The 24787-nt window shown below is 51.7% G+C and overlaps 12 protein-coding genes across 13 annotated transcripts; 3 read left to right on the top strand and 9 right to left on the bottom strand.

Annotated features, from left to right (window-relative positions):
• Window positions 1–42: 42 nt before the first annotated feature.
• LMH87_010759 (uncharacterized protein) lies at window positions 43–1239 on the bottom strand (the record flags this gene model as incomplete). Its single annotated transcript, XM_056199787.1, has 1 exon — window positions 43–1239. One exon carries the CDS (start codon window positions 1237–1239, stop codon window positions 43–45), a length of 1197 nt encoding a protein of 398 aa, XP_056051702.1.
• A 333-nt stretch (window positions 1240–1572) lies between these two features.
• Window positions 1573–2475, bottom strand: LMH87_010758 (uncharacterized protein; the record flags this gene model as incomplete). Its single annotated transcript, XM_056199786.1, has 1 exon — window positions 1573–2475. The coding sequence occupies one exon, from the start codon at window positions 2473–2475 to the stop codon at window positions 1573–1575; it is 903 nt and encodes a 300-aa protein (XP_056051701.1).
• A 459-nt stretch (window positions 2476–2934) lies between these two features.
• LMH87_010757 (uncharacterized protein) lies at window positions 2935–3754 on the top strand (the record flags this gene model as incomplete). The annotated part of the gene is made up of 4 exons (XM_056199785.1): window positions 2935–2994; window positions 3054–3067; window positions 3130–3192; window positions 3244–3754. 4 exons carry the CDS (start codon window positions 2935–2937, stop codon window positions 3752–3754), a joined length of 648 nt encoding a protein of 215 aa, XP_056051700.1.
• A 26-nt stretch (window positions 3755–3780) lies between these two features.
• LMH87_010756 (uncharacterized protein) lies at window positions 3781–4399 on the bottom strand (the record flags this gene model as incomplete). The annotated part of the gene is made up of 2 exons (XM_056199784.1): window positions 3781–4279; window positions 4335–4399. 2 exons carry the CDS (start codon window positions 4397–4399, stop codon window positions 3781–3783), a joined length of 564 nt encoding a protein of 187 aa, XP_056051699.1.
• Window positions 4400–6679: 2280 nt separating this feature from the next.
• LMH87_010755 (uncharacterized protein) lies at window positions 6680–8893 on the bottom strand (the record flags this gene model as incomplete). The annotated part of the gene is made up of 5 exons (XM_056199783.1): window positions 6680–7191; window positions 7245–7487; window positions 7552–7721; window positions 7796–8203; window positions 8286–8893. 5 exons carry the CDS (start codon window positions 8891–8893, stop codon window positions 6680–6682), a joined length of 1941 nt encoding a protein of 646 aa, XP_056051698.1.
• A 2589-nt stretch (window positions 8894–11482) lies between these two features.
• On the bottom strand, window positions 11483–12781 carry LMH87_010754 (uncharacterized protein; the record flags this gene model as incomplete). Its single annotated transcript, XM_056199782.1, has 4 exons — window positions 11483–11726; window positions 11788–12533; window positions 12586–12672; window positions 12752–12781. The coding sequence occupies 4 exons, from the start codon at window positions 12779–12781 to the stop codon at window positions 11483–11485; spliced, it is 1107 nt and encodes a 368-aa protein (XP_056051697.1).
• A 764-nt stretch (window positions 12782–13545) lies between these two features.
• Window positions 13546–15729, bottom strand: LMH87_010753 (uncharacterized protein; the record flags this gene model as incomplete). Its single annotated transcript, XM_056199781.1, has 4 exons — window positions 13546–14425; window positions 14483–14963; window positions 15076–15205; window positions 15466–15729. The coding sequence occupies 4 exons, from the start codon at window positions 15727–15729 to the stop codon at window positions 13546–13548; spliced, it is 1755 nt and encodes a 584-aa protein (XP_056051696.1).
• Window positions 15730–16260: 531 nt separating this feature from the next.
• LMH87_010752 (uncharacterized protein) lies at window positions 16261–17720 on the bottom strand (the record flags this gene model as incomplete). The annotated part of the gene is made up of 2 exons (XM_056199780.1): window positions 16261–17336; window positions 17390–17720. 2 exons carry the CDS (start codon window positions 17718–17720, stop codon window positions 16261–16263), a joined length of 1407 nt encoding a protein of 468 aa, XP_056051695.1.
• A 1837-nt stretch (window positions 17721–19557) lies between these two features.
• LMH87_010751 (uncharacterized protein) lies at window positions 19558–21024 on the top strand (the record flags this gene model as incomplete). Its single annotated transcript, XM_056199779.1, has 3 exons — window positions 19558–19655; window positions 19709–20004; window positions 20363–21024. The coding sequence occupies 3 exons, from the start codon at window positions 19558–19560 to the stop codon at window positions 21022–21024; spliced, it is 1056 nt and encodes a 351-aa protein (XP_056051694.1).
• Window positions 21025–21745: 721 nt separating this feature from the next.
• LMH87_010750 (uncharacterized protein) lies at window positions 21746–22386 on the bottom strand (the record flags this gene model as incomplete). Of its 2 annotated transcripts, none has more annotated exons than XM_056199777.1 (3): window positions 21746–22068; window positions 22124–22202; window positions 22360–22386. In XM_056199777.1, the coding sequence occupies 3 exons, from the start codon at window positions 22384–22386 to the stop codon at window positions 21746–21748; spliced, it is 429 nt and encodes a 142-aa protein (XP_056051692.1). The 2 variants fall into 2 exon arrangements, with proteins under 2 accessions (XP_056051692.1, XP_056051693.1); XM_056199778.1 differs by having other exon boundaries at window positions 21746–22062.
• Window positions 22387–22866: 480 nt separating this feature from the next.
• On the bottom strand, window positions 22867–23724 carry LMH87_010749 (uncharacterized protein; the record flags this gene model as incomplete). Its single annotated transcript, XM_056199775.1, has 1 exon — window positions 22867–23724. The coding sequence occupies one exon, from the start codon at window positions 23722–23724 to the stop codon at window positions 22867–22869; it is 858 nt and encodes a 285-aa protein (XP_056051691.1).
• A 141-nt stretch (window positions 23725–23865) lies between these two features.
• Window positions 23866–24348, top strand: LMH87_010748 (uncharacterized protein; the record flags this gene model as incomplete). The annotated part of the gene is made up of 5 exons (XM_056199774.1): window positions 23866–23905; window positions 23972–24024; window positions 24073–24164; window positions 24247–24262; window positions 24340–24348. The coding sequence occupies 5 exons, from the start codon at window positions 23866–23868 to the stop codon at window positions 24346–24348; spliced, it is 210 nt and encodes a 69-aa protein (XP_056051690.1).
• Between the last annotated feature and the right edge of the window lie 439 nt (window positions 24349–24787).

Genomic DNA, 24787 nt, shown 5'->3' with positions numbered 1-24787 from the left:
GTGAACATCTATGGAATGCATTATGCGGTCGTTAAGTCTCGTTTATGGATGCTTGGTGCCATTTGCGCCATTCGTGCCATTCGTGTATGATGCTTTATGCCCGCTAGCTTTCAGAATTTCCCGCTCTACCTCGTCTCCAAAACTCAAAGTCGTACCCTGGCCTCCCATATCAGGTGTCATGATTTTTGGGTTGGCCTGAGCTAGAACGTTCTCGATTGCCTGAAGAAGCGCCGCTGCAGCCTCCTCGTGGCCAAAATGCTTGAGCATCATCTGGCCTGCCCAGATCATCCCGACTGGGTTCGCAATGCCCTTGCCCGCAATGTCTGGTGCGCTGCCATGGACAGGCTCGAAGAGACTCGGAAATTTGCCCTCGGGGTTGATGTTTGCAGACGGCGCAATTCCGATCGTTCCGGTGCAAGCCGGCCCCAGGTCCGAGAGAATATCTCCAAACAGGTTGCTGGCGACAATGACGTCAAACATATCCGGCCGCTGAACAAAGTGTGCGGTGAGAATATCAATGTGATACTTTTCGACATGAACATCTGGAAAGTTCTTAGCCATTTCGCGAACTCGCGCGTCCCAGTACGGCATGGTCGTGTTGATGCCGTTGCTCTTAGTCGCGCTCGTAAGCTTCTTTCTTGGGCGACTCTGAGCGAGCTCAAACGCATATCGCAAGACCCTGTCTACTCCAATCCTCGTCATGACCGTCTCCTGAATGACAACCTCTCGATCGGTGCCCTCAAAAATCTTGCCACCAATGCTGCTGTACTCTCCTTCAGTGTTCTCCCGCACGACCCAGAAGTCAATATCCCCCGGCTTGCGGTCTGCCAGTGGACAGCGAATGCCCGGCATCAGGCGGCATGGGCGGAGGTTAACGTATTGGTCGAATTCTCGGCGAAACTTGAGGAGGCTTCCCCACAGCGAGACATCATCTGGAACGACGTCCGGCAGGCCGACAGCACCAAAGTAGATGGCGTCAAAGTTCATGAGCTTCTCTTTCCAGTCCGGTGGAAGCATGTCCCCGTGTTCCTGATAGTGGCTACAGCTGGCAAAGTCGAACCATTCAAATGCGAATGTAATGTCGTGTAACTTGCCGATGGCCTCTAGGCATCGGACACCCTGCGGCATGACCTCAGTGCCAATACCATCACCTGGAACGACGGCAATTTTGAGGATTTTGACCGCCATCTTGCAAAAATTTCGTTTGATCGAGGAAGATGTAGCCGCGATGATGGTCATTTGTTTGCAGGAAGACTAGGACTTATTACTTGTACATCTCCAGCAAGGTGGGGAGTTACGGCTGAATGATGAGCCGATGTCCTACAGGAGCGTTTCTGGCCATGCGTTACTGGACCCCCCTTGATCGTTTGTAGTGTTGAGACATTCCGCAAGTAGTAGACGCCGACAAAAAATACAGTGTTGAAAATGTGCCACCGATTGTGACGCGGTGATGCGGGTGGAACGGGCCGCAACGTGAAGTCAGGATGAGGAGGTGCTGCATTAACATAGCCCGGCGCCACATTGACAAAAGCGCCGGCTTGAGTTCTACCTCGTTTGACTAAGTAAGTAAATCTAACAGAAAAGGTCGAGAATTTCGGATACAACAGTGTCGGGTATTTGCTCTGGTATATAGTGGCCGGAGTCAACGCTGTGCCCCTCGACAGTTACGTCGTCCGCGCTGACGGCCTGCCACTCCTTCACTGCGCTGAAGCATTTTTCAACGACCCCGCGATCGCTCCATAACACTCTCAGAGGGCACCTTATCAGCCGTCCACTTGCTAGGTCATCTCGCGCCTCGTCTAGATCTAAAGATGCGCTGGCCCTATAATCCTGACACATGGAGTGTATTGTGTCAATATCGCCAAGAGCTTCCGCATAGGAATTGAAAGATGAATCGTCAAAAATTGTCAAGCCCTCCACTTGTCGGCCGCCCATGAACATTTTCGCAAACTCTCGAGGGCTGGTCGAGATGAGCGTTTCTGGGAACGGCTCTTTTTGGATCAAGAAGAACCAATGAAAATAGGACTTGGCAAACTCCAACCCAGCATTCTCATACATGGCCAGCGTAGGGCAAATGTCTAGGAAAATCGCCTTTTGAATACGCGCTGGAAAATCCACGCAGAGTTTGTGTGCGACACGAGCGCCCCGGTCATGGGCACACACGTAGAAACCACCGGTGTAGCCAAGGGCGTCCATGACAGCCACGCAATCGCGAGCCATGGCGCTTTTGGCGTACGCCGAGACGGACTTGGGTTTGGAAGACTTTCCATAACCACGGAGGTCCATGGCGACGACATTGTATCTGCCGGCGAGCAGGGGCGCTACCCGAGACCAGATTTGGTGGTTTTGTGGGAAGCCATGTAGAAGGAGCAGGGCTGGTAATTTATCATCATGATTGCTCTTGAGGCCGAAAATGCTCACACTTTGGGGCTCGGCCTGTACTCGTACATTGAAAGTTGCGAATCCTTGCAACATGGTGAATGAGGTTGGCCCAAGCCTGGCTCTGAATGAGAGACGGGCGCAAGTTTGGGGCCACGCCAGGGTCTTTTATTCAATTGTGCACGACGACAGCTTAGAGTACAATCCCAAGCGGAGAAAATCCACTCAAAGTCCAAAGCCGTTAGCAAACCAAGAGTCAGCTATTTCCGCAAATACGCTTTCGATCGTTTGCGAAAGCATGCACGTTAGCCCCAAGATTGGTTGGCTTGGGTGAAGCCACCAAGACAAGCAAGTGGGACTCCAGCCAATGCCATCTTGCATTTCGTTTAAAAGATTAGCCGAAGCTGCGCGACCCTACCTTGAGCTTCCTCCTGCAAGACTGATCCTCGTGGACAGGCCCCGATGAGCGAGACATCGTATCTTTCATCGTTTTGGCCTGCGAAAACCCTTAGCCGTCTTTCATGCAGCTTATGATGCTCATCTGCAGGCGCCGACATGCCAGCGAACGTACGCGGCCGAGCTGCATGCAAACAGTGTCGCTCACGGAAGCAAAAGGTAACTTGAGCCAAGCCGAATCAATCTGCGACAGGTATACTAAATACGCATTTCTCTAGTGCGATGAAAAAAGGTTGGCCTTCATGCATGCAATTTAGTGTACACACGTATCATCCGCGTATTGACATTTGCTAGGCCAACATGCTCCCGCTGCCGAGACCTGAACAAGCCATGCCAATGGCCGGGATTGCGGAAGCGGTAAGGCATCATCGCCCAGCTCATCGATGCACATATGCTAAGCGATAGTAGTGGGCCCGCGAAAGGATATACCGAAGCTCTGGAGCACAGGTTGAGAGAGACTGAAAGTGCTCTCTTGCGAATCATTTCGGTGGTTGACGGAGCCACACTGTCATCGGCCTTCGCAGACAGTATGGCAAGTGGCATCATTGACACGCATCCGGATACCAACACAGACAAGGCGGAAATGGCCGCGCATTGGGAGCAATTCCCGCTATCTACATCCGGGGACATTATCAATTGGGCCAACGAGCAACAAGCCTCCCAAACCTTGCTGGCGGGCGGTGCCGCACCAAGGACAACGCATGCTTTGGAGACAGCAAATACACAATTCAGAGAGCAGCTCTCTGGTGGCGACACATCGATGATAATTGAAACGACCAAAGGTGTCGCGGCGGTTGGCCAGACTTCTACGGACAGCTCTATTTCACCAGGGCTGCTACCACAGGGATCATGGGATTCCGATCCCCAGAATGACACATTTGACATGCCAGAGCATTTTAAAGAGCAGTTTATTTGGTAGCAGCCTAAACCAATTAATACAGAAATCTAGCTCAGACGATCCCCAAAGATCTTGACGTATGAATCCCAGCCAGCATTGTCGAACAAAAGCCCCGACAACCCAGGGTTTAGACCCTGTACCAGAAACTCTTGCCAAGCACCCTGGTGGCAAAAGTGATTCGTATCGAACCCAAAGTCTGGTCCGGTGTATTCTAAAACTGGTTGCCACATGTACGATGCGTCTAGCCCTGGTATCAACGCAGGGGCCGCACTGGGATAGAGAGGCGGTTGCGTCGCGGTATGGTTGTACTTTCGGCGTTTGTTCTGGATTTCTTCCGCTGTACCGACAGACGCCTCGGAATCTAAGCTGACGCTACTCGTTGTCTCGTCGGGTTTGTTTGCTGGCATTTGGGGCGTGTTGTTTGGCAAGCCGCCAGGCTCCGACGTCAATTGGTCGAGCATCAGCTTTAGAGTATCGCGGCAACGACTGGCGCTAGTCCACGTACCACCCATACTCTCCAGTATCGATATGCTCTTGTTCAGATCACTTGTAGTGAGAAATTAGCGAATTGCCTGCTTTTCATGCCTGAGTTTTGACGTACAAGATGCCTTTTTCGAGGGGGTATATTTTCAACAAAGTTGCATACGCAACCACTAGACCAGCCATCCAAATTGCAGAGAAAGCTCCTGGCCAAGCCATAGCTAACGAGTCTTTTGGACTTCTCCGAAGTTGCCGAATAATCGCCAGACTTGCATTCAACGCCGATTGTAAGGACGCCCGAAAGTCTTCTCGGTCTGTTGGTAGGGAGAGAAATGGGCGGTTGACGAATAGGATCAAGTAATGATAAAGGACAGTAAAAAATGCTCCATGGAGTGATTCCGAACCCGTGGTATCTTCGTCTTGAAGCGACGACGGCAGGCTGTTCCACCAAGAATGAATACTTGCTGTTAGATCGAGAACCTTATCCAGCACAATCGATCTCCGGTGTATCGAGCTATGAAACAGTCGGAGAGCCGCGCCCAGTAGCTGTGAGTAAGTGACTATATAGCGCAGCACAGAGTTACGAGGCTCTTCGGGTCGACTTGTGTGGTGACAAACGGGGCTTTGCGTATCAGACCCATTGGTCTTCGCTGTCGGTGGACTCGAGCTTGCCATGCTACTGTCGCGCATGTATGCTTCATGGTTTATCGGGAGGTGTGCTCGAACCTCATTACCAGTGGTAGTGGTCGAAGCTTGACGGTAGTATCCAACTGGATTATGAAGCTCTGGCATTCCGGGGATGCACACATCAACCTCTTCGTCGCTCACGGCCAGTGGGTGTCCGAGCGACAGGCTGAGAAAACGGTCCAGCACATATGCGCACCACCATATTCTCTGTCGGATAAGCAGCGTGTCTGTTTGTAGTTGAAGATACCGAAATGGACATCTGTGTAGGCCTGCTTGATATAAGATGCGGTTCAACGCCCCGTGGACCGTGGATGCTGCTCTTGACGACATTCGAGTTACAAGGTAGAGTTCCATTGCCAAGAGAACCTGGAGAGTATTCGTATCTTGCTCGCCAGCTATAATTCCAAGCAGAGATGTTAATACAGTAGGCGAAGCTATGCGGCTGCATGCATCCAGAAGGTCTCCGCGGCTTTCACCAGTGGCGGCGATGTTGAACACGCATTGGAAGCTGATGGCGCGGCAGACTTTGCGTCTTAGAGTTCCACCAGAGCCCATATTACTAGTTTCAGGTGACGTGGAAGAGTAGAATTGATTCACATTGTCGACGAATGTTGGGCCGTGTAAGAAAGGGAAGATGGGATGCCACTTCCGAAAATAGATCATGAGCAGCTTCTTAGCGACGGCCGGTGGCGGAGGCGCGCCAAGCCCAGGGATTCGGACACCATAAGACTGGCCAGGAACACTGTCGCATTCGATTCCTTCAGGTGAGTTGATTAATTCGAGAAGGACGTCCCCGTCAGTCGGCTGCTCCTGAGTTGTGTCGGGGGCCGTGAGGAGGCTGTGGAAAGAGCCAGAATTCTGCGTCGCGTTGTCGGAACCAGCGCCCTCCAGCCCCGCATCACATGCGGAAGAGGCTGCAAATGCCCGAAATACGGTGTTGATGAAAAAGATGCCGCTTGCGCTCCCAGTAAACTCACTCTTGTCCGGGCGACGAGAGACGAATGAGCCAACCTCGATGGGAGGGAACACCGTGCCAGCGCCAGGCCGCCTCGGCTGGCTCGACATTATTCAGCCGACAAAGGTAGAGAAGTAACTTGTAATGATCGAATTAGGCGACTAATCAGAGACACTTCATTTTCGGAGTAATTCCGACAGACTGTGCATGAAGCAGGTTTGCGGGTCACATCACTGTTTCCGGCGCGAAGGCTTGAACAAAGGGCGGCTAAACTTTGTGCCGCCCACACGACGCCTCAAAGCCCACAAGAATATGGCAGATGACCGCTTTCTTGTACTGGACAGCGTAAATCGACCAATCCGGGACATGGATAGGATCGGGGCCCGGGCCTTCTCCTCGCCGTTGAATGCTATTCCCTCCTCATCGCGCATCAAACTGGCACTTGCCAGCGAAGCAATCAATCGCATACTAGTTATTTACTTGTTCAAGCCTGAGAAGACGCTAATCGTCGCTATTAGATGCGCTTGTATGAAAAAGGATAAGTGGAAAACGTTTGGCAGATGTGTTCGATGTAGCCATGGAAAGAAGGCCACAACGTGAACGCCAACCGAAAGTGATCACTTAGTTGGTGGCACTGCCAGTGTTAAGCTACAACCTTGCATAGGAAAAGCAGAATCAACACCCAAGAGATAGGGACTCGAAGAAAAACAAATTCTGGTGAAAAAATATACTTGATAATAGCAGTAGGTCGAAGCGCCCAAGTCTTATAATGGAGTTTAAATACAGGGTAAGCCGCTGTGGTAACGAATCGAAATACTTATTTCCTAGCCCCAGACAGGCGATCGGCAGCCGTACGAGGTGGCCACCGTGCCACCTGGCCCGAAAACCTCAATCAAACCCTCAACGGCAGCCCAAGTTCCCATTCCGGACGTGGCCAAACCAGCCAAGGAATATACGAGAACCGGGGCATGAATGTACCACTTCTTCATAAAGCCGCGCGCCCACCGCTTCGGACCCCTATCGTTCAACACACTTTCACCTGTCTCGGGATTGAAACCTTCACCCGGTAGAACCGCGGCGTCTTGAATAGACCACCCGAGGTAAGCGATGCCCGGGAATGAGTAGCTAAAGTTGACGGCGAAGAGACCGCCAACAAAGCCCACGATGCCGTTTAGGTTGGGTACTGCGGCGGCAATGAGGAAGGCAATGATCCAATACATGGGACCCAGTGCGTACCACATCCACCTGCCGCGCTTTGATGCAATCGGTGGGAATTTGAAGACTTCTTGAAACACCTCGATGTACACAGTCTTCATGCCGACATGGAAGTATAGCACTGATGCAACGAGTTAGTCAGAGAAAAAAGAAGATGGAAATACAAGAGCTTACCAGCTGCGATGAGACCAGTCAAAAGATTCAGAACATTGTTAAAGGTGCGCAGTCCCGCAGGGTTGATGACCTGGTAAATGACGGAGGCGGAGTACTGTCCGAAGTAGCTGTAGACAAAAACACCAAAGAAGAGGTAGACGAAGCAGATAAAAGCCTGGGCGCAAATCATGCCTTTCCAGAAATCCATCGGGTGTCGCATCTCCGACATGAAGGAGACGAATAGGATGGCGCCACTGTACGCATCTACACAGAATCAGTACTCATGTAACTTGGGCAGTATCCCGGAAAAAAGCTTGGCGCAACTTACAAACCATGTTGTCAACTCCGTTAAAGATACCAGCAAAACCATGCGCCTGCTGCTGATATGCATCCGGCACGAGGCCTACGAACTTCTTGACAGGGAGCTTCTCCTTCGGCAGGATGGTGGATCCGAAAATCGGAGGGTAGTAGACTTCGAACTTGGCCGCAGCAACCATGCTAGTTTACCATGTTAGTATTCGAGGGTAACCCTTGTAGAAGGGAAGAGAGGCGACGGGCAGGTGCAAACTAACATGGAAATGAAGCTGATCATGTTGAACCAGACGGAGAGGTTGCAAATCCATCCCAGGCGCTGCAGCGATCTGATGCTTCCGCCCACAATGCCGATGAGCATGATGATGATCATGCAGACGATGAAGCACAGGCTTGGTCCAGCGAGAAGCGAGATGATACGCCCTTTGCTAAAGATGAGCACCATGACGGTGCAAAACTGTTGGAGAGACTGGGCCACGTTGATGAAGTGTCGGGTCTTGGGTCCAAAGATGCGAAAAAAGATGTCGCCGTAGCTCAGCATTGGGTAGCGAGATGAATCCAGGGTAATGAAGATCTTCCAGAGCATCAAGCCGCTGATTGAAGCGAAGACGCCAAAAATGATGTAGAGGGCAACACCGGTGCCGTATCCGACACTCGCAAAGACGAAGCTGTTTCAGGGGGACGTGAAGTTAGTCTTTTGCGCATATTGAAGAAGCAGAGACATGATGTCCCGGGAGGTTCGAAACGTACGGAGTGACAGACCAGCCGAGAATGTCAGTGGTAACCAGGAAGAAGATGGAACTCCAGCCAGCAGTGCGCAGTGCCCTGGAGGCCGTCTTCCACTCCTCGTCGAGAGAGGAAGTGCTGGAGCCGCCATGGGCGACATTGGGCGCGTTCTTGTCGTCGCTGGAAGCAGATGCAGGCAAGACACTGTTGTCATGATTCTGATGTCCATCGGCGGGCGAGGACTTGCTGAACATACTCTTGAAGCGTCCTGCAATGCCGGCATGCTCAGAGCCGCCCTTTTCTTCGGTAGACGGCCCAGTGCGCGTAGCGTCTTGCTGGTCCATCTTCTTGTTATCGTGGTGCACGCCCTTGGAGAAGCGGCCCTTGATGGCCTTTTTCAGCGTCATGGGCCCGCGACGCTCGAGATAGAGCCGCTCGGCCTCACGCTCCTCTTCGCGCTCGACCTTGGCCCAGTAGCGAAACTCGGCGAAAGAGACGGTCGGGTCGACGCGGTAGTCCATTCCGTATTCTCGGAGAGGTGCCATCTTTTCAGGCATCTCGAGCGACCGGTCGGTCTCGCCGGCGCGCGGCGCCTGCTCGATGGGCATGTCTGACGCCCCTCGTTCGGCCATGGTGACTATGAACAAGTAGGTAGAAGGCAGGTATCGACAGGAACAAGCTGCAGATGTGGGAGAAAAGAAACAATGGCAGGAAAAGAAACGACCCGGAATGCAAGCATTATTGTATATGGGGTACGGGGAAGGACTACGGTTTAGCAATTGTCATAAGCGGATTACCAGCACGTAATGGGCCCAACTCGAGAGAATAATGGGAATGTCGGCAAGGGAGACAAAAGTCCTTGAACTAGAGCCAACATGTCCTGCCCGGTAGGCTAAGCAGGCCTGGGAGAATGGTTGATGACTGAACTAAACTGGTGTAAGTATGTAAGTACCGGGCCACACGCCCACATCCTCTCCACAGTGGCGCTGCGGGGGCCACGGCACTGACTGGAAGATTACGATACTTAGTTGCAAACAACTGGATAGTGGCCACGGAGGCGCCAGGCCAAGCCGGAAAGTTGTTGCCAGTGGCGCTGCGCCAGCGCCCGTGGGCTATTGCCGGACACGGCACCGGAAGCAGCCTGGCCGAGGGTAGCCAGCTGGGGCAGCCCTGCGGAATGGGCTTGGCCGATGATAACAGCCACCGATGGAATGCGCCAATGCGTAGGACTGTTGCGAAAACAGGAAACAAAGCCCAGCGAGCTAACAGCATGGCAAAAGTACCACACTTGCTAAGTCCGACGCAGTTGAACCCAGAACAGGTAAAACCAGACAGAATGGCCTCGGTACTGTACCCGTTGCAAACTCCCCAGGTTAGTCCTTCCTCTCCACCTCTAGCTTTCTCTTTCGTTGTAATTAGACGTCTCCGGGCAGCTCGGATACGCGGAGCGACCCAGTCGCAGACCCTCGCAGCTCGCAGACCAGCCCGCTTTGCCTGCCAACCGCCTTGTCGCGCTCTCTTTGTCAACTCGCCCGAGGTTCCAGCGTCCATTATCAATACTGGGAACTTCCATGGAGCCCGTGTGGAGAAGTTAAAACCGAACAGCTGAGGCGAGAAACTCCACGTCTCTGAGGCATGACTAGCGATTATGTTTTTGTGGGCGGACAAGGTACTTCCCATTTCCCATTTCCGAATGATACTTTCGCGCGCCGCCACCTATTTAGCCTCGCCGTTTGAGCAATGGATTTTGCAGCTGCCCACGCTGCCACGTCGTCAATCGCAAGGAGGCTGCATGACGAGGCTCACAGCAGCCAAGTTAATGTCCTCGTGGCCCGAATCCAGGGAACCTCGTGAGGTATAAGTTTGTCCGGCGGGCGGGGCCTCAGCCTGCCTTTAAGCTTAGTTCAGCCACCTGTTACCAAATAAAAACTCCGGTCTCTGCGTCATGATCGTTCCTTGTTCTACTCCCCGACCTGGACTGGCCGTCCGCTTTTGGCCATGGCTCCGAGCTCAATCAGGCGCGTCGTCCAACATGCGGCTTGGTTCATTCCCTGCAGGGCAATCCTTGCGTTGCCGAGACGGGGTAATTGCGCGGGGGATCAGGCTGCAGTGCGACCATGGCAGTGGAACGAAAACGTAACGTATCAGCAGAACGGCGAATGGAAGCTTCCATTTTGGATGAGGCACTCCTTGTAGAACTGCCCGCCCCACTCCAAGCTATCCGACGCTTCTATTTGTCTTATCATTGTGGGATTTATACTGTAATGACGACTGGCAAGAGCCAGTTTTCATTCCATGATCTATTCTTGGAGCTCTGAAGGCGGTTGAAGCAGACCCTAACCCGTGGGGTTGGCGGGCTGTATTCGCTCCCCCGTCTCCGCTAGTAACCGTCTGAGCATTGTCCCCTCTGTGAAACTGCCACAGTCTACCGCGGATTCTGAAACAGTAAGCAATATGTGCTGCTTTGCCGACTTAAAGATGGATGCGAGCCGATATGCAGTGTCAGCGTCGGGCCTAGAGTATGGCTCTGTCCACATCTCTGTGGTGGATTGCGGAGTTTCTTCACAATCCTCTTGTCTTGATCCTCCAAAACCCACCTGAGCATACTAATAGGAGTTGCGCCGCGCAGCTAAGCACTCTGTCAGATTGTACCCATAGCAGGCCAAGGCTTAGAGCAGCTATCGGTATTGATCGTACGCGGAGATGTCTCTGTCTTCCTTGCCGGGCTGAAGATCGCAGGCAGCGGCCGGAGAAAAGTTAGATTATCTAGTAAATCCTACACAGCCCAAAGATAGGAACCAGAATATTATTTTGAGGCACCGTGTCTCGGCAGTATATCCTCCCATATAGCGTATACGTACGGGTCGATCGATAGCGGCAATAAATAAACGGACTAAGCAGTAGTCAGGTCAAAGCCTGCCAACTTTCCGAAAAGAACGGGATCAAGGCAGTTCAAGAAGTAATTACTGTCCGCATGCATGGGCGCTAAGCAAGGCAATTTGCGGGCCGTAAGAACCGCTGGTTTGCATCCATATGGAATCTTCGTGAATCGCAGAAAGATTGAACTCGTATGCTTTGTAACGCTGTCGAGAGTATTCAATGTTACTGCAAATTACGGGATCGAGCGCCCACTTGTCTCTATCGCAAAGGATTCATTTTTATATCGAGCAAGATAGCAGTAGCACATTGAATACTTCCTTATTCGCTGACTTCTATGATAATTAGTCGGCTAAATTTATTTGCTTTTTTGCCATGACCACCTTCCTCGTTAGATCCATTAGATCATCTGCCAACTCCTCGCTTTGCGACAGGCTGCTACCCGACTCTGGGACCGCAGGAGGGCAAATGTATTGACCAGATTCTCTTGTGGTCGTGCCTGCAAAAAGCATGCTGACGGCGCCCTGAAACGGGCTTTTTTTTAAAGGCTCCATTCCGACCGACATACCATACCCGGCGATAGGATAACTGGTGCCGTTAGCCCAACTGAAAAGAAAAACCGCAATTCTTGCACTAGGGATGTACTTACGGTTCGTGAATGTCATTTGTGCTCTGCTTCGTGCTCACAATGCCCGGGTGTGTTGCGTTCATCAAAATGTTGGGATGTCCGGCTGCTGTTACCTTTCGATTGAAATACCGCGCGTAGAGAATAGCGGCTAGCTTAGACCTGCCATATTGATATTTTGCGCCGATGTCTTGGTTCAAGTCATCCAACGACTTGAACTTGAGGTCACTTGGGACACTCTCGTGCAGATTGCTCGACATATTCACAATTCTCACCATTGAGCCAGAATTTGCTGTGCGCTTCATCAACGGAAGCAGATGTGTGGTAAGAACGACGTGACCAATATGGTTCACGGCCATGTGGCGGTCGACTCCGTAGTCTGTGAGCTGACAGGTCATGATACCCCGGCCGGCGTTATTGATAAGAATGTCAAGACGATCTTCTGACTCCTTGATGCTTTCGGCGACTTCCTTGACGCGCTTCCAGTCACTCATATCGCAGTGCATCCAAACAATCTTCTCTCCAGCCTCGCTACCCATATCTTTGGCGATGGTGTCCACTGCGTTCTTGGCTTTTTCTTCGGATAATGACAGCATATATATCTTGGAGATCTTATTCTTGACCAGTGTGTATGTGACAGCATATCCGATGCCCTCACTGCCACCGGTTACCACTGCAACTTTCCCAGATTGGTCAGGTACCTCCTCCAGACGGAACTGGCGTGTGGCTAATTTGGGGGCAACTCCGCCAAAGTTCTCGGCGATTGTATTCTGTGCATTTTAGTATTTCTTCATAATTATAAGCAGTAAGCGAAAGAAATACCTTGACATATGCTATAGCTGAAGCCATGTTTGTCGTAAATCTCTCAACGCAAGTACAGATCTCAACGTTGGTACACCTCAATAGTTTCTGTTTTGGCCATGCGCATGAATTGCTTTTATATAGCTCACTAGTATGATTGCAAAAATGCAGTAAAGTGGTGACTCACTATGATGGGGATTACTTTTTGCCAAAGCATAAGGCGGACTGCGTCAACGACTATGTCATGATGTAATGCTAATCAGACCGAAGGAACTTGACCGAGACATTTTGTTGGCACGCAAAAAAACACAATCATTTGATTTTAGAGGCAATATGGGAGTATGTTATGGATAGAGGACGAGTTGACTTTGTTCACTTTGTGTTGCGGAAACAAAAATTGGTTCCACGCAACAGACTATTTGTCGCCCAGTAGGACGCGCTAGTATGAATGACACCGTCACGGCTTCATTCTCTCAACGGCTTGTCCTCATTCTATTCCGAGTCCCTTCAAAGTTCTAGAAAGTCACCATATCTACAGAGATTGAATAAATTGTGAAGCTTGGAATAGGGCAATGCCCGGGTAGGTCCTTTTGTCACGAAGTTTGGCCAACGCTTAAACGGTGGCACTGGAACAACGCGACGGTCGCATGAGAGCAAATCACGCAAAAAAACAAAAAGAAAAACAATGTAAAATCTCTCTTCTGGAGATATTTGAAAAGTCAGGCGGTGATTATGATCCTCGTAACAGAAGTGGAGGTATCGTGACCGTCTACTGACAAGTCTGCCTGTAGCGTGCATAGGGGACGATTACCAAGCGTAGATGAATTGCGTTTTTTACGCTGGGTTTGAATTTGATGATTTTACAATCGTTTCCTATCTTTTCTCGGGACTAACTAACTCTCTTCCCTTTTCACAAACTTAGACCGTCGCGCACGAGCTGAGATATAGAATGGTCCCCGAGCATTTTAATGGTGGGAATCATTAAACCTGCCTCTTTGGCCAACCATGAGCGCAGTTCCACGGCGATGATAGAACGGCGATGATAGAGTCGACCCCGAGCTCTGGAAGCGACGTTTCCCTCGAGACTGAGCCCTCCGGTAGCAGTAGCCTACTGGTGACTTTTACGATAAACTCTGCTTCGATGATGCTCACCGACCCGGCCGCCGTTGTCACGGAAGCGAGCTGCTCCCGTATCGAGGCACGCGTGCCTGTGCCAGACGGTGCGTTGTCGTCCGAAAAGCCACCCTCTTGGCTGTCTATGAAGTGCCAAACCTTAGCAATCTGATACCACTTGATGCCTGGCTGCTTTATGGGGCTGGGCTTCTTGAAACCCGCAATGATGTCCGGGTTGCGGCCGGCTTCGGGCCGTCCCGCCAAGATGGCCTCCGCGAATAGCTCATGAAGATCCTGCTCCGACGTATTGTAGCAGCCCGTGGCCTCGTTGAGCTGCTCCCGGAGCTTGGAGTCCGCGTCAGAGACGTAGCCGACGCCGAGAATAGGACCGGGGCTGATGATGCTTCCCACTATGCTTCCCACTAGGCCTCTGCTGCGGCGCTGACTGATGAGGCTCGACATGAACGAGTTGGCGGCTGCGTAAGCCGACTGCGAGCGGTTTCCGATGTGTCCCGAGATGGAACCCATCAAGATATAAAAGTCCAGATTTTTGTCTGAGTACACCTCGCTCAGTAAAATACTTCCCTGGACCTTCGGCTTCGTGATATCCTCCCAGTCTGTGTAAGTCGTATTGGACAGCCAAGCGTCTCGGATCACTGTCGCGCCGTTCACGACGCCACCGAACTTGGGAAATTGCTCCATGATACTGTTGTGGGCTCTGAGGATCGACGTTTTATCTGTGACATCCCTACAGACAGTTAGCAAGTGGGAGCGTAAATGTATAAAGTGGGAAAAGAAGACTCACATTGCGAGAACCAATATTTTTGCCCCAGAGCTTGTCATCTCATCAATCCACCACTGCTCTACTTTTGGGTTTCGACTCGTCAGAGCTATGTGTCGTGCGCCCCTGCAAATCATCCACTCCGCTACGGAACGCCCGAGGCTCCCAGTCATGCCGGCGAGCAGGTATGTCTTTGTAGGGGACAAGAGCACCGTGGAAGCCGAAGGACGAAGGCTCACCTCAACCTTTTCGTCGCTAGTCCAGTCGATTACACCGAGCGACCCGTCATGTGCAGCCGCCTGTTGAGCATTTATGAGCCGCGGCACGAGCTGAGATGTTGCCAACTTGAGCGTGTCACACTGTGCAGCCTCGAGAAAGGCTGCCCCAGCTGTTGCGTCACGGGCAATGCAGCCAGTAATTGCATGACCAGGAATGTTGCGAAGACTGTACAAACTTTCGCGACGAACGCTAGACGGAAAGAGATGCTCCAAGCGTCCGCCAAGTCCTTCGTCAGAGCTGAGTGGTGGACTGGCATTAAAGAATACCGTGGTACATGTAATATGAAACCGCAACGCTCGTTTAAGTTCATGGGTTGAGGCCAGTTTATGTACGCATACCGTCGAGAAGCTCGATACACGACGACTCTCTGGGTTGGTAGTGATCAATACCAGCCTCACCCCGAGAAGCGCTGCCAAAGTCGATATGGCCAGTTGCATAGCTTTGTCGGCCTCGTATACCACAACTGTACTATTCATATCAGATTGACGCACAAGAGCTCGCGAAAGAAGCGACAACTCGACGCCGTATAGGTAGGCCGCTTCGTCGGCAGCTCCAATGCTGCTTGGGATAGTCTGACAAAAGCTCAGAGGCACCTCTATAACAGAATGGCGGCTGCTCGATAAAGCGAGCACACGGCTGTCGGTATCTAAACAAGTCCCAACCACAAAGTGCAGCAGACCAGCTCTATCAAGCCTCAAGGGGGCCGACGTAGAATACCGATCACGTACGCGGACCGCTCCGTCTGTCGTCACTTTTGCAGCGACCTCGCTGGTTTCGAACAGCTCACCGGACTCCGCCATAGTAATATTTGAGGATAAAATCTGTATTTGATCGTGGATAGTACGTCTGCTTGGCATGTAGCGCTTGTTCATTGCATGTTCGCTCTTGAGACGCGGGATCCAGGTCTTGCCATCCTGTACACGGAGCTCCGTTTCGGTCGACCAGGCACGGTTACGCAAGGCGTAGTCATTATCAGACTTGAAAAGAACCATTCGAAGCAGCTGTTTAGCAATGATACGGGTCTGAACAGACTCCAAGTCGACAATGTTAAGGTGCGTGTACGCGCATGGCGGTTCTCAAAGGCAACGGACCTCACAACCCATTGTTCATGCCGATGTGTGGATTAATGCTTTCAGAGCCATATGAAACCCAAAGGGTAGTATGGCAGGTATCCATAAGTAGTTTCAGGCTTTCGAATTGGGGTTCCGTCATGTCCCTGAGCAATGGTCCATCGACGTCCAGGATAAGTGCTGCAGATTGGGGGGCGAGTTTTCCCAAGCGCGAATCATTCAAGGTCAGAGCAATCACGATGTCGTTGAAGAATTGTGACACAGTTGTTCGTAGATCTCGTGTGAGTTTTTCTGCGATAGGAGAGGCTGATCCGACAATATACAGAGTGCTATTCTTGGGCTCAATTTGGCCCGCATGCGCAAGCGGCTCTCGGAGGTGTAGCATAGTGTCACCCACGGCCTGCGATACCAAGACAGAAGATGTGGACAGACCAATATCATAGTCTGCAGTAATTAAATCAACTCCAGAGAAGCCAACATCCCGGAGAATGTTTCCCCAGCTTTCCAAAATGACCGCTGGCTCGTATTATGACAGTCCGACTCGTTCAGCCACCCAGTTTCGAAGCTGGGGGAGATGAAGGAAGCGCCGAGAGCGTCGACATTTATACATGCTGCAAGAAGCAAATAGCCTCCAGGCTTTAAAAGTGACCTGAGTCGCGCCAATATCTCCCGCAACGATGCACTTGGGTGAAGTAGATTTGTTGCCACGACAAGCTCGTATGAGAGTTCGGTGAATCCTTGCTCCAAAGAATTCGCCGTCATATCGAGAATTCTGCCAATAAACCGGTCGGAGTGGTCTGCGAAAACCTTCCTGACTTCGTCAAAACCCTCAGGCGAGCTGTCCGTATAAGTGTACGAGTAGTATGACTCTCCGATACCATCAAGAATAGCAGCCGCAGCAGAGGCTGATCCAGCGCCAATCTCCAGCACCCTCATGTGAGGATATCGAAACTTGATCTGATTTGCGACCGATGCCATCTGTTTGAGAATGCTGGGATTGGCCAATTCTCTAGAGAAGCAATGCATGAAATCGTCTTCCTGCTGAAGCACCTCCGAGATCGTCGTCTCACCGCACAGCAGAGGGATCATTTTATCCCCGACTACATCAATCGCGTACGCAATAAAGGAGGAAGTGCTGAGCTTGGAACGCACATTGCCAATGGTGTCATATAGCACATCGCTCGCGCAAAGTGGATGTGTGCCTGCCCGAACGGAGCCAATGACATGGTTGAACCAAGGAACAACTTTCTCTCCAAGCGAGGAGATCCGAGTGATGTTGTCGAGGGAAAACCGCTCGAGGATCTGTTTCATATACAAAACAGCTAGCTGTAACTCATATCTGGCGTCACTGGTGGGCTCAGAAACATCCTGGACACTTCGAAGTGTAACGTCGGGATCGAGTGGCCCCCAAACAACTTCTGAAAACATCAAGCGGTCGTCAGCTGCAGTTGGAACCATCAACGGCGGCACTTTGACACCAGCAAATTGAAGAACGCAATCTCCTGACAGATCGAAAATGGCCAAGTCGCCTTCCGCGCCACCATGACTGAAATCCGTCACTCGTGCTTCAAAAGCGACTCACTATCGGTCAAACCGCTGGGCCCGCCAAAAAACGGATTAATGGTAACCCTGGAGATTCCGGTCGGGACGAAAAGCGTGTAGAGTCGACCATCATGGCAGTCCCCAATGGCGGCGAGGAATCCTTGAAGGAGCGTATCCATCATGGCTGGATGCATGATCAAAGCGCTATCAGTGTCTATCAGAACCGCGTTCATCATCAAACCGCTCGCCCAGTCTTTCTTCCTGCCGCACTTAGTGATGCCGCAAAAAAGATCCTCGTATTCGTAGCCAAGCTCTTTCCAGCAAGAGTACAATTCATCGACGTCTATTTCGCTCAGATCCTGTGGTGGCATACTTCTGAACGGCAGTAGGCGTTAATCCCGGTCGCCAAATGTTATTTCCATGCTTCCATGAGCGCAAGGGCGGAAGCCACCTGCAAATGAGGCATGACAGGTGAATCTTGCTGTCGCTTTTGTGCTTGATGTACCCATATGGAAGTCTTGTACTTTAAATAGAATCTCAACATCCGCCGATTGATACGAGCTATCTTTCAAGATGATCGCATTGTTGATCCGAAGATCGCGCAGCTGAATCAGACGCAGCGACTTGGTGCCTGCAATGATGGCTGCGGCCTTGACCGCCATTGCAATGTAGCCTGTGGCTGAAAAGATAATTTGAGACTCAATCCTATGACCACGCAGCCACGGAATCTCTTCTAGTCGCAGGTAATTTCTCCAACACCAATCTCCGGTTGTTTTCTCCGTGGTTGGAGTTCCGAGTAGTATATGAGAAGCTTCGGGCCGATATGCAAAGGTTGCGGAGGCCCTAGATTCCGCCCAATATGACTGCCTATGGTCAAATGGATACGTCGGCAATGTTCTCATCATAGATGTCATGGAGGTTGATGGGTTGCCAAAGAGGTCAATGTAAGAACGCAAGCTGCAAGACTCTGCACCAGCAACAGCCCAAAAATATCCCAGAGCCTGAGCAAAGCAGTCTAGCCCGCCTTTTCCACGAGTAAGAAGCGAAATATATGGTATATCGGCTTCATTGTCACTCGGCAAGCTGTCTGACAGAGACAAACTCACCGGGTTTCTGAGCACTGCATGAGGTCCCAGCTCTACGACGAGATCAGGGATGAGTGCACGCGCGGCTGTAGCGATTGCGTTGGTAAAGTGAACAGGCTCGAGCATGTTGTCAACCCAGTACGGGCTTTGCATGGAATCAATGTCTCCGTGTTCAATCTCATGTCCGGGCTTCAGGCTGGAGAACCACCTGGTCGATTGACAGGCTTGGGCATGAATACTTGCGCTTTGTAGAGCTGCCAGATAGGGCTTAGAACACGGTAAAAGCGACCACGCGGAGTTGCTGACAAGAGGACGTGGTGGGCCTCCGTCCAGCTCAGCCAGCATGTCTTTTGTCCCCGGGCTAGGCACTACTCCCGTCGAAAAAGCAGGGGCAGGAATATCAGCCTGCTTCTGCATGATGACTAGCGATATAGTGGTATGAGAACGGGAGAAGAATAACGTGGCGCTTCTCGTTGCTAGAAAAAGAATCAGCTTCTGGTGAGGAGGGTACCGAATTCCTGGTGGCCGCTTAGAGTTATATAAGGGCTACCTCACGGCTTCTCTGAGTCTGCAATCGCATCATACCTCCACAAGGTATTGTAATACCTGAGCGGATTTCTTTGCAGACTGAATGATCGCGCGACACATGAGTAACCTCCAGTAAGACAGTTGCCTGCTTGTGCATAATGAGTGTCAAGGAGGGCTAGCTTCCGGGGGTTGGCCCATCCGCAGTCGCTAGTAACAATACGAGACATCAGACGCAAATGTTTTTCCCACTCACAGCTTGACTAACTAGCCAGCTACGTAGCTATGCAGTGAAACAGCGCTTTCCGACCAGTCCGTGTTCTGCGTGAGAAACAGGTTCAGTGCAAGTGCTGGTATCTCAAGGTACTCGTGTTGCACAGGATAATCCGGTCGGAACGAATACAAAAGCAGTGGCTCGGCGTGGACTGCTTTGAAAGGAAGGTGCGATCAGCACCCGCAAATCGACAACTCCCAAATTTTCTCGCCTCTCCTCGACCCTGCGATGCATTTGCGTTCTACATCTACACCTACCACCACCCCAATGACTTCGTCAAGCCAACCAGAAACAAAAGAGGCAGTTTCACCTACCTCACAAGACATGGATTCCCCACCATTGGATCAGCATCACCAGTCGCCTGATTTGGGCCCCAATAATGTCACTGTGCCGCAATGGCGTTTCTGGGTGCTGGCTGTTGGGTTCGCGACCCAAGCGCTCCGTAAGCCCACGTCGTACTGACTTTTATCTGCAGTATTTGCCTCAGTCTGTTTCTCTCTATGATTGATACATCCGTAGTATCAACTTGTTTGTATACTATTGGATCTGAGTTCAAGGCAACGCAGTCGGTCAACTGGGTAGCCCTTGCCTATTCGCTAGCACATCTAGCATGCGCAGCCACGTTTGCCCAGCTTTCAAATATTGTTGGGAGACGCAATGCTTTAATTGCGGCAAACACTATTTTCTTTACCTTCTCATTAGCGTGTGGCTTTTCACAAAGCATTGCCCAGCTTATTGCCTTCCGTGCTCTCCAGGGCATCGGCGGGTCTGGTATGTATTTCGCGCTCCCTCGTCACAGTCCCGCGATTCCACAATTCCGCCATCCAGCGCTGATACATGATCCATTAAGGACTTTATTCTTTACCCATGATATTGCTGCCTGAAGTCTGCCCTGTACATCTCAAGTAATACATCAGCGCCATTGTCGCAGTAGTCATCGCCGGGTCTTCTGTCCTAGGCCCGACACTAGATGGCATCCTAACGCACTATGCAAGCTGGAGATGGGTTTTTTGGATCAAGTACGTATGAACCGCAACCTGATATAATTTTGCAGGCTCTCTAATAATGTCATACAGTGGTCCAACCTGCTTTGTATCCACGCTAACCTTTGTACTGTTGTGGCCACCAGCAAGAAGCCTTCCCAACATCCCGAAGCAGTCTTGGAGATCACTGGATGCCCTAGGCACGTTTCTACTCATTTCTGCAGCGGTTCTTGTTGTATTCGCGTTTCAAAATTCTGGCGAGTCTGGGGATCGCGTCTGGACCAGCGCTATTTTCATTGCCCCGTTGACAGTTGGCATATGTAGCTGGGCGGTACCCTTTGCATGGGAGTACACAGTCGACCAGAGACTGAAGCCAGGCATTACACCCGCATTTCTCATTGCCCTCTTTCGCAACCGAACCTACGCATCAGGGGTGCTAAGCACAATGACGACCGGATATCCCTTGGTGCTCATTATATTTTCCGCCACTACAAGGGTGCAGGTGGTAAGCGGGAAGAGCTCGCTGATCAGCGGCGTAATGCTATTGCCGATGCTGGGGATGACTGCCATTGGTGGCGCGATTGCCGGTAAAATCAACCGGCGTCGTCGCCGCGCCCTGGAGACTATTTTTGCCGGGACCTGTCTTGTCCTTCTCGGATGCGGGCTTTTGACGACAGTACGCGGCCCCTCGGACGACGTCAAAGCTCTAGGATTCCTTGTCTTTCCCGGCCTGGGATTTGGCTTGACGACCACTGCAGCGACGATCATGGCGACAGTTGAGACATCACCTCAGGATCGGGGTATGTAGTGCAGAACTGTTCTTGTGGTAATTATAAGCTGACATCGTGAAAAGCGTCCGCTCAGGGAACCTTGGCCCAGCTTAGGGTCCTTGGAGGCAGCCTGGGCATATCTGTGTCGACTGTATTGCTGCATCACGAGATCTCTAAGCACCTAGTTGGTGTTGTCACTCCGCAGGGCCTGTCAACCCCCGGTGGTGGACTAACACATCTTTCACCTAGTGAAAGAGATGCAGTACGCACAGCGTACTCTGAGGCCTTTCGCAAGGGTATGGTGTCGGCAAGTGTCGTCTCTGCAGTCGCTGTATTGTCCGCGCTGGGGGGCTATCGGCGGGAGCGAAATACTTTCGAAAAAAAGCAGGCCGGCGACATGATGAATCAGGTCTTGACGGAACGTACAAGCTAGAACGTGGAGCGCGCGACTGCATCCACGGAGCCAACGAGTGTTAATTAGCCGGTGGATAGCGTTAGAGGTTGCCGTGCGATCAAAAGTTTCACACGATGATGCTATGCTCATTTGCCCCCATGATGAGAGTGGCTGTGAACCTGCATCGGATTAGTGAACGCTCGCACTCGGGATTAAAGCCACTCTAGGTGTCGAGGCGCGACATTCGCGACAGAGGCTGACAAGCTCGAAACAAGACGGTTGGTATCTGTCTATTGCCACAACTAACGACTCGCGCGCTCTAATAGCAAATAATTTACAATGACTGAAGCAGTGGAAAACATCATTTAGTGAGCCACCTTGAGTTCCTTGCCATTTTTCTGTGAAGCCAGAGACGCCTCGCAGGCGCCGCAGCGCCAAGTGGTGGTTTCCCACCAGTTTCGGCGGCCAGGCAAGGGCCAGAACATGACGTCCATAAAACGCTGCATGCCCTTGCCGCGACCCTCAATTGTCGTTTTAACAAGCTTCCCACAGTGCGGACATTCAATAGTCTGGCTAACAGGTCGTAGGCGCTCGAGAGCGACCGGCGCCTTCGGGGCTGGCTCCTGTGTGGGCATCGTCTCCATGGTAGCGGCCATTGTACTGTTAACGATGATGTATTTTGCTAGGGCTTCCACAGTTAGTTGCTTTCACAGCATGCCTTTGTGGCTAGGGGCGATGCGTACTGTCTGGCAGTTTGTGGTGGCAGTATGTTCTTTTTTTCTTGGCGAAGAAGTGTAGCGGGGGGATAAAAGAAGCGGCAATCTGTCAAAAATGTTGCTCTGATGCTCTGAGTCCGAGCGCTTGTGTGAGAAGCAACGAGGCTATATATAGTTGGCAGATGTGAAGGCATTGCTTCGTTTCCATTGTCTAAGCCAGAGCATGACGTTGTGGCTAAGGCAAAAGTCTCCGGCCAACGGACTGTGCGATCTAGTACTAGTACAACCATCTGTCAGCCTCAAAGGCTTGGGCTTTATTGCCCCATCAAATAAAGCTCATCATTGGACAATTACTGGCCAACAGCCTGTCACTCCTGCGTCGGTATTGCCCAAATCGCCGGGTGGTTCTGTCGATCGCTTGCCCTGACGACAGTGGCTGTGCGGTGTGCTGACAGCCAAGCCCGCCCTGTTGCTTTACAGCCTCGGAGAGCTGCTAACCCAAAAAGGCCGGACCATGCGCTACCAGCAAATTGTTGACCAATTGTAGGGCAAAGGGAGGGAGCTGTCATGTGTTTATAGTGACGCTTGTTCGCTGCGACCGACTCCTTCTACCCACCATCCTGATTGCGCCTTGCCAGCACGATGTTGTAAAGAAGATCGGCACAAAAAGTCAAATTATACTAGAATTGCATATTGTACAAATCGCAACCTTCTCAGGCGCAGAATCAGAATACCCACGCTACCGATGTCCATCCGTCGTACCGTGCCAGCTAGGAAAGCATCTTCGACAAGCCCCATGCGGCACCTCCTGCAACACCGACGACTATCAGAATGTTGCGCGCAGAGTTCCTCAGCGATTTACCAATAGCCGCTCCAAATGCATTAGCGAGGACATCGGCTTCGTTGAGGTGCGGGAACGGCACATCAGGCACCTCCTTTCCGAGAAATTTACACAGCGGCTCCCACCCACTCCCGAGTTTGTACTCTAGCAGCCTGTCTTTCGGCACTGCTCTGCGCACCGCGTCGTTGTGCTTGCGATACACCGCGCGCGCATTCGCCTTGGCCGTGGACGGGTTGACGGACCCAAAGTAGCCGCCGATCCAGAGCCGGCCACACGTTAGAATCCTCCCCCACCAGAACGGATCCGTGAAGCGCAGCACGTACTGCCCAAACGGATTCAGCGCACCGTCAATCAGCCCGCCCACGCTCACTAGCCACTTGTCCTCGTCGCGGTCGACCAGCACCACCTTGGCCTCGGGGTACGCCTCGACGAGCTCCTCCCAGAAGACGCAGCCGGGCGTGTCCGTGATGGCCGCCGCGTGGCCGAGGAGCTGGTCAAACTCGGCGCGGCCGTAGGGCTTGCCCCTGCCGTGGAACTTGGCGCGCATCGCCTCGTTCCACATGTCGGCGTCCTTGCAGTTGGTGGCGATGCTGGCGTAGTGGTATGGCTGTTCGTAGCCCAGGATGGAGTAGGCCTCGCGCATGGACAAGGTGCCCGTGCGGGGGAGACCGAGCGAGAGGACTTGCATCTCGACGACGCGTTTGGAACCGCGACGGTCGATGTTGGCGTCTGGGTTGAGCAGTTCGGCCCAGACGCCGAGGCGCTCGTAGTCTGCTGCAGTAGCCATGGCGGTTGTGGCTAGAAAGGCGTTTTAGAAGAGGAGCTTCGCTTGTTGTTCAACAGAAGATTTGATGTCTCTTTAAGACATCCGTAGATGCCAAGTTTTGGTTGCTTTGGTACCGGCGGCTCAACTTCTTTTTGTGGTGGCATGGTGCGGCTTGTCAACGTAGATGGCTTGCTTATTTTGGGTACGCAAGTGAAGCTACACTACTTTTGTACATGGCCGACACGCCCATGCAAGCTAACCAGCCCAGCTCTAGTCTCGAAACCTTCCCAAAACTGCCTCATCAGCAGAATTATCGAGGATGTGAGATAGCATCAAAGAGAAAAAGGACCGCAAAGACCTCGCGAAGAGGCTGCTCTTCATGAATGCACCAAAACAAAAACGAAATTCGAATTTGTAAGCGAAGACCACAAACTATTACGCAGCATACGCGTAATGCACATGTACGGTCAACTCTGCACGGGACAGAAGTCTGATGCGTCGCTCATTTCCAGCCTTTCAGCTAACATCAAATTGTGTGCTCAGCTGGGCCGCGAATAAGGTAATGTATTTGCTTTCTTTCCACAATTGACGTTTTGCCTTTGAACTTGGTATTGAGATATCGACGATTGAACGCAGACCAGATGAACGTGTGGCTCTGTAGGGTAGCGAATACTTGTGTTGACCGACGAATTTTTGAATCGGCGGAGTTGCTGGCGTGGGCCACGCTTACGACTGAATGGTCACGGATCTGCCTGGCGTTGCGATGCCTGGGAAGACGCCGGACGACTACGGTACGCCTGGAAGGCGAACAATCTCATCCTCTCACCCTGGAAGCCTGGGACCAGCGACATGCAATAGAAGCGAGTATGGGTGTTGCCAATATTACAGATGAGTTTGGCGGATAGTGGCATGGCTCATCGTGATCACACGGTGACATTGGAATTGTTTCGAAAGAGCTGGAAACTGTGTATTCATGTCTATATAATTTGACTGTCAGGGTCGCACAAAGCTGTAGTCCCTATTTTCTCGACTAGATACTGCAATTCTCTACGCTGATGAGCGTAAAATGCCACTCTATCGTTTT

The sequence above is a fragment of the Akanthomyces muscarius genome, chromosome 4, assembly GCF_028009165.1.
Source record: "Akanthomyces muscarius strain Ve6 chromosome 4, whole genome shotgun sequence".
Lineage (NCBI taxonomy): Eukaryota > Fungi > Ascomycota > Sordariomycetes > Hypocreales > Cordycipitaceae > Akanthomyces > Akanthomyces muscarius.
Note: the sequence above shows the minus strand (reverse complement) of the source record. Positions and strands in the feature narration are given on the sequence as shown.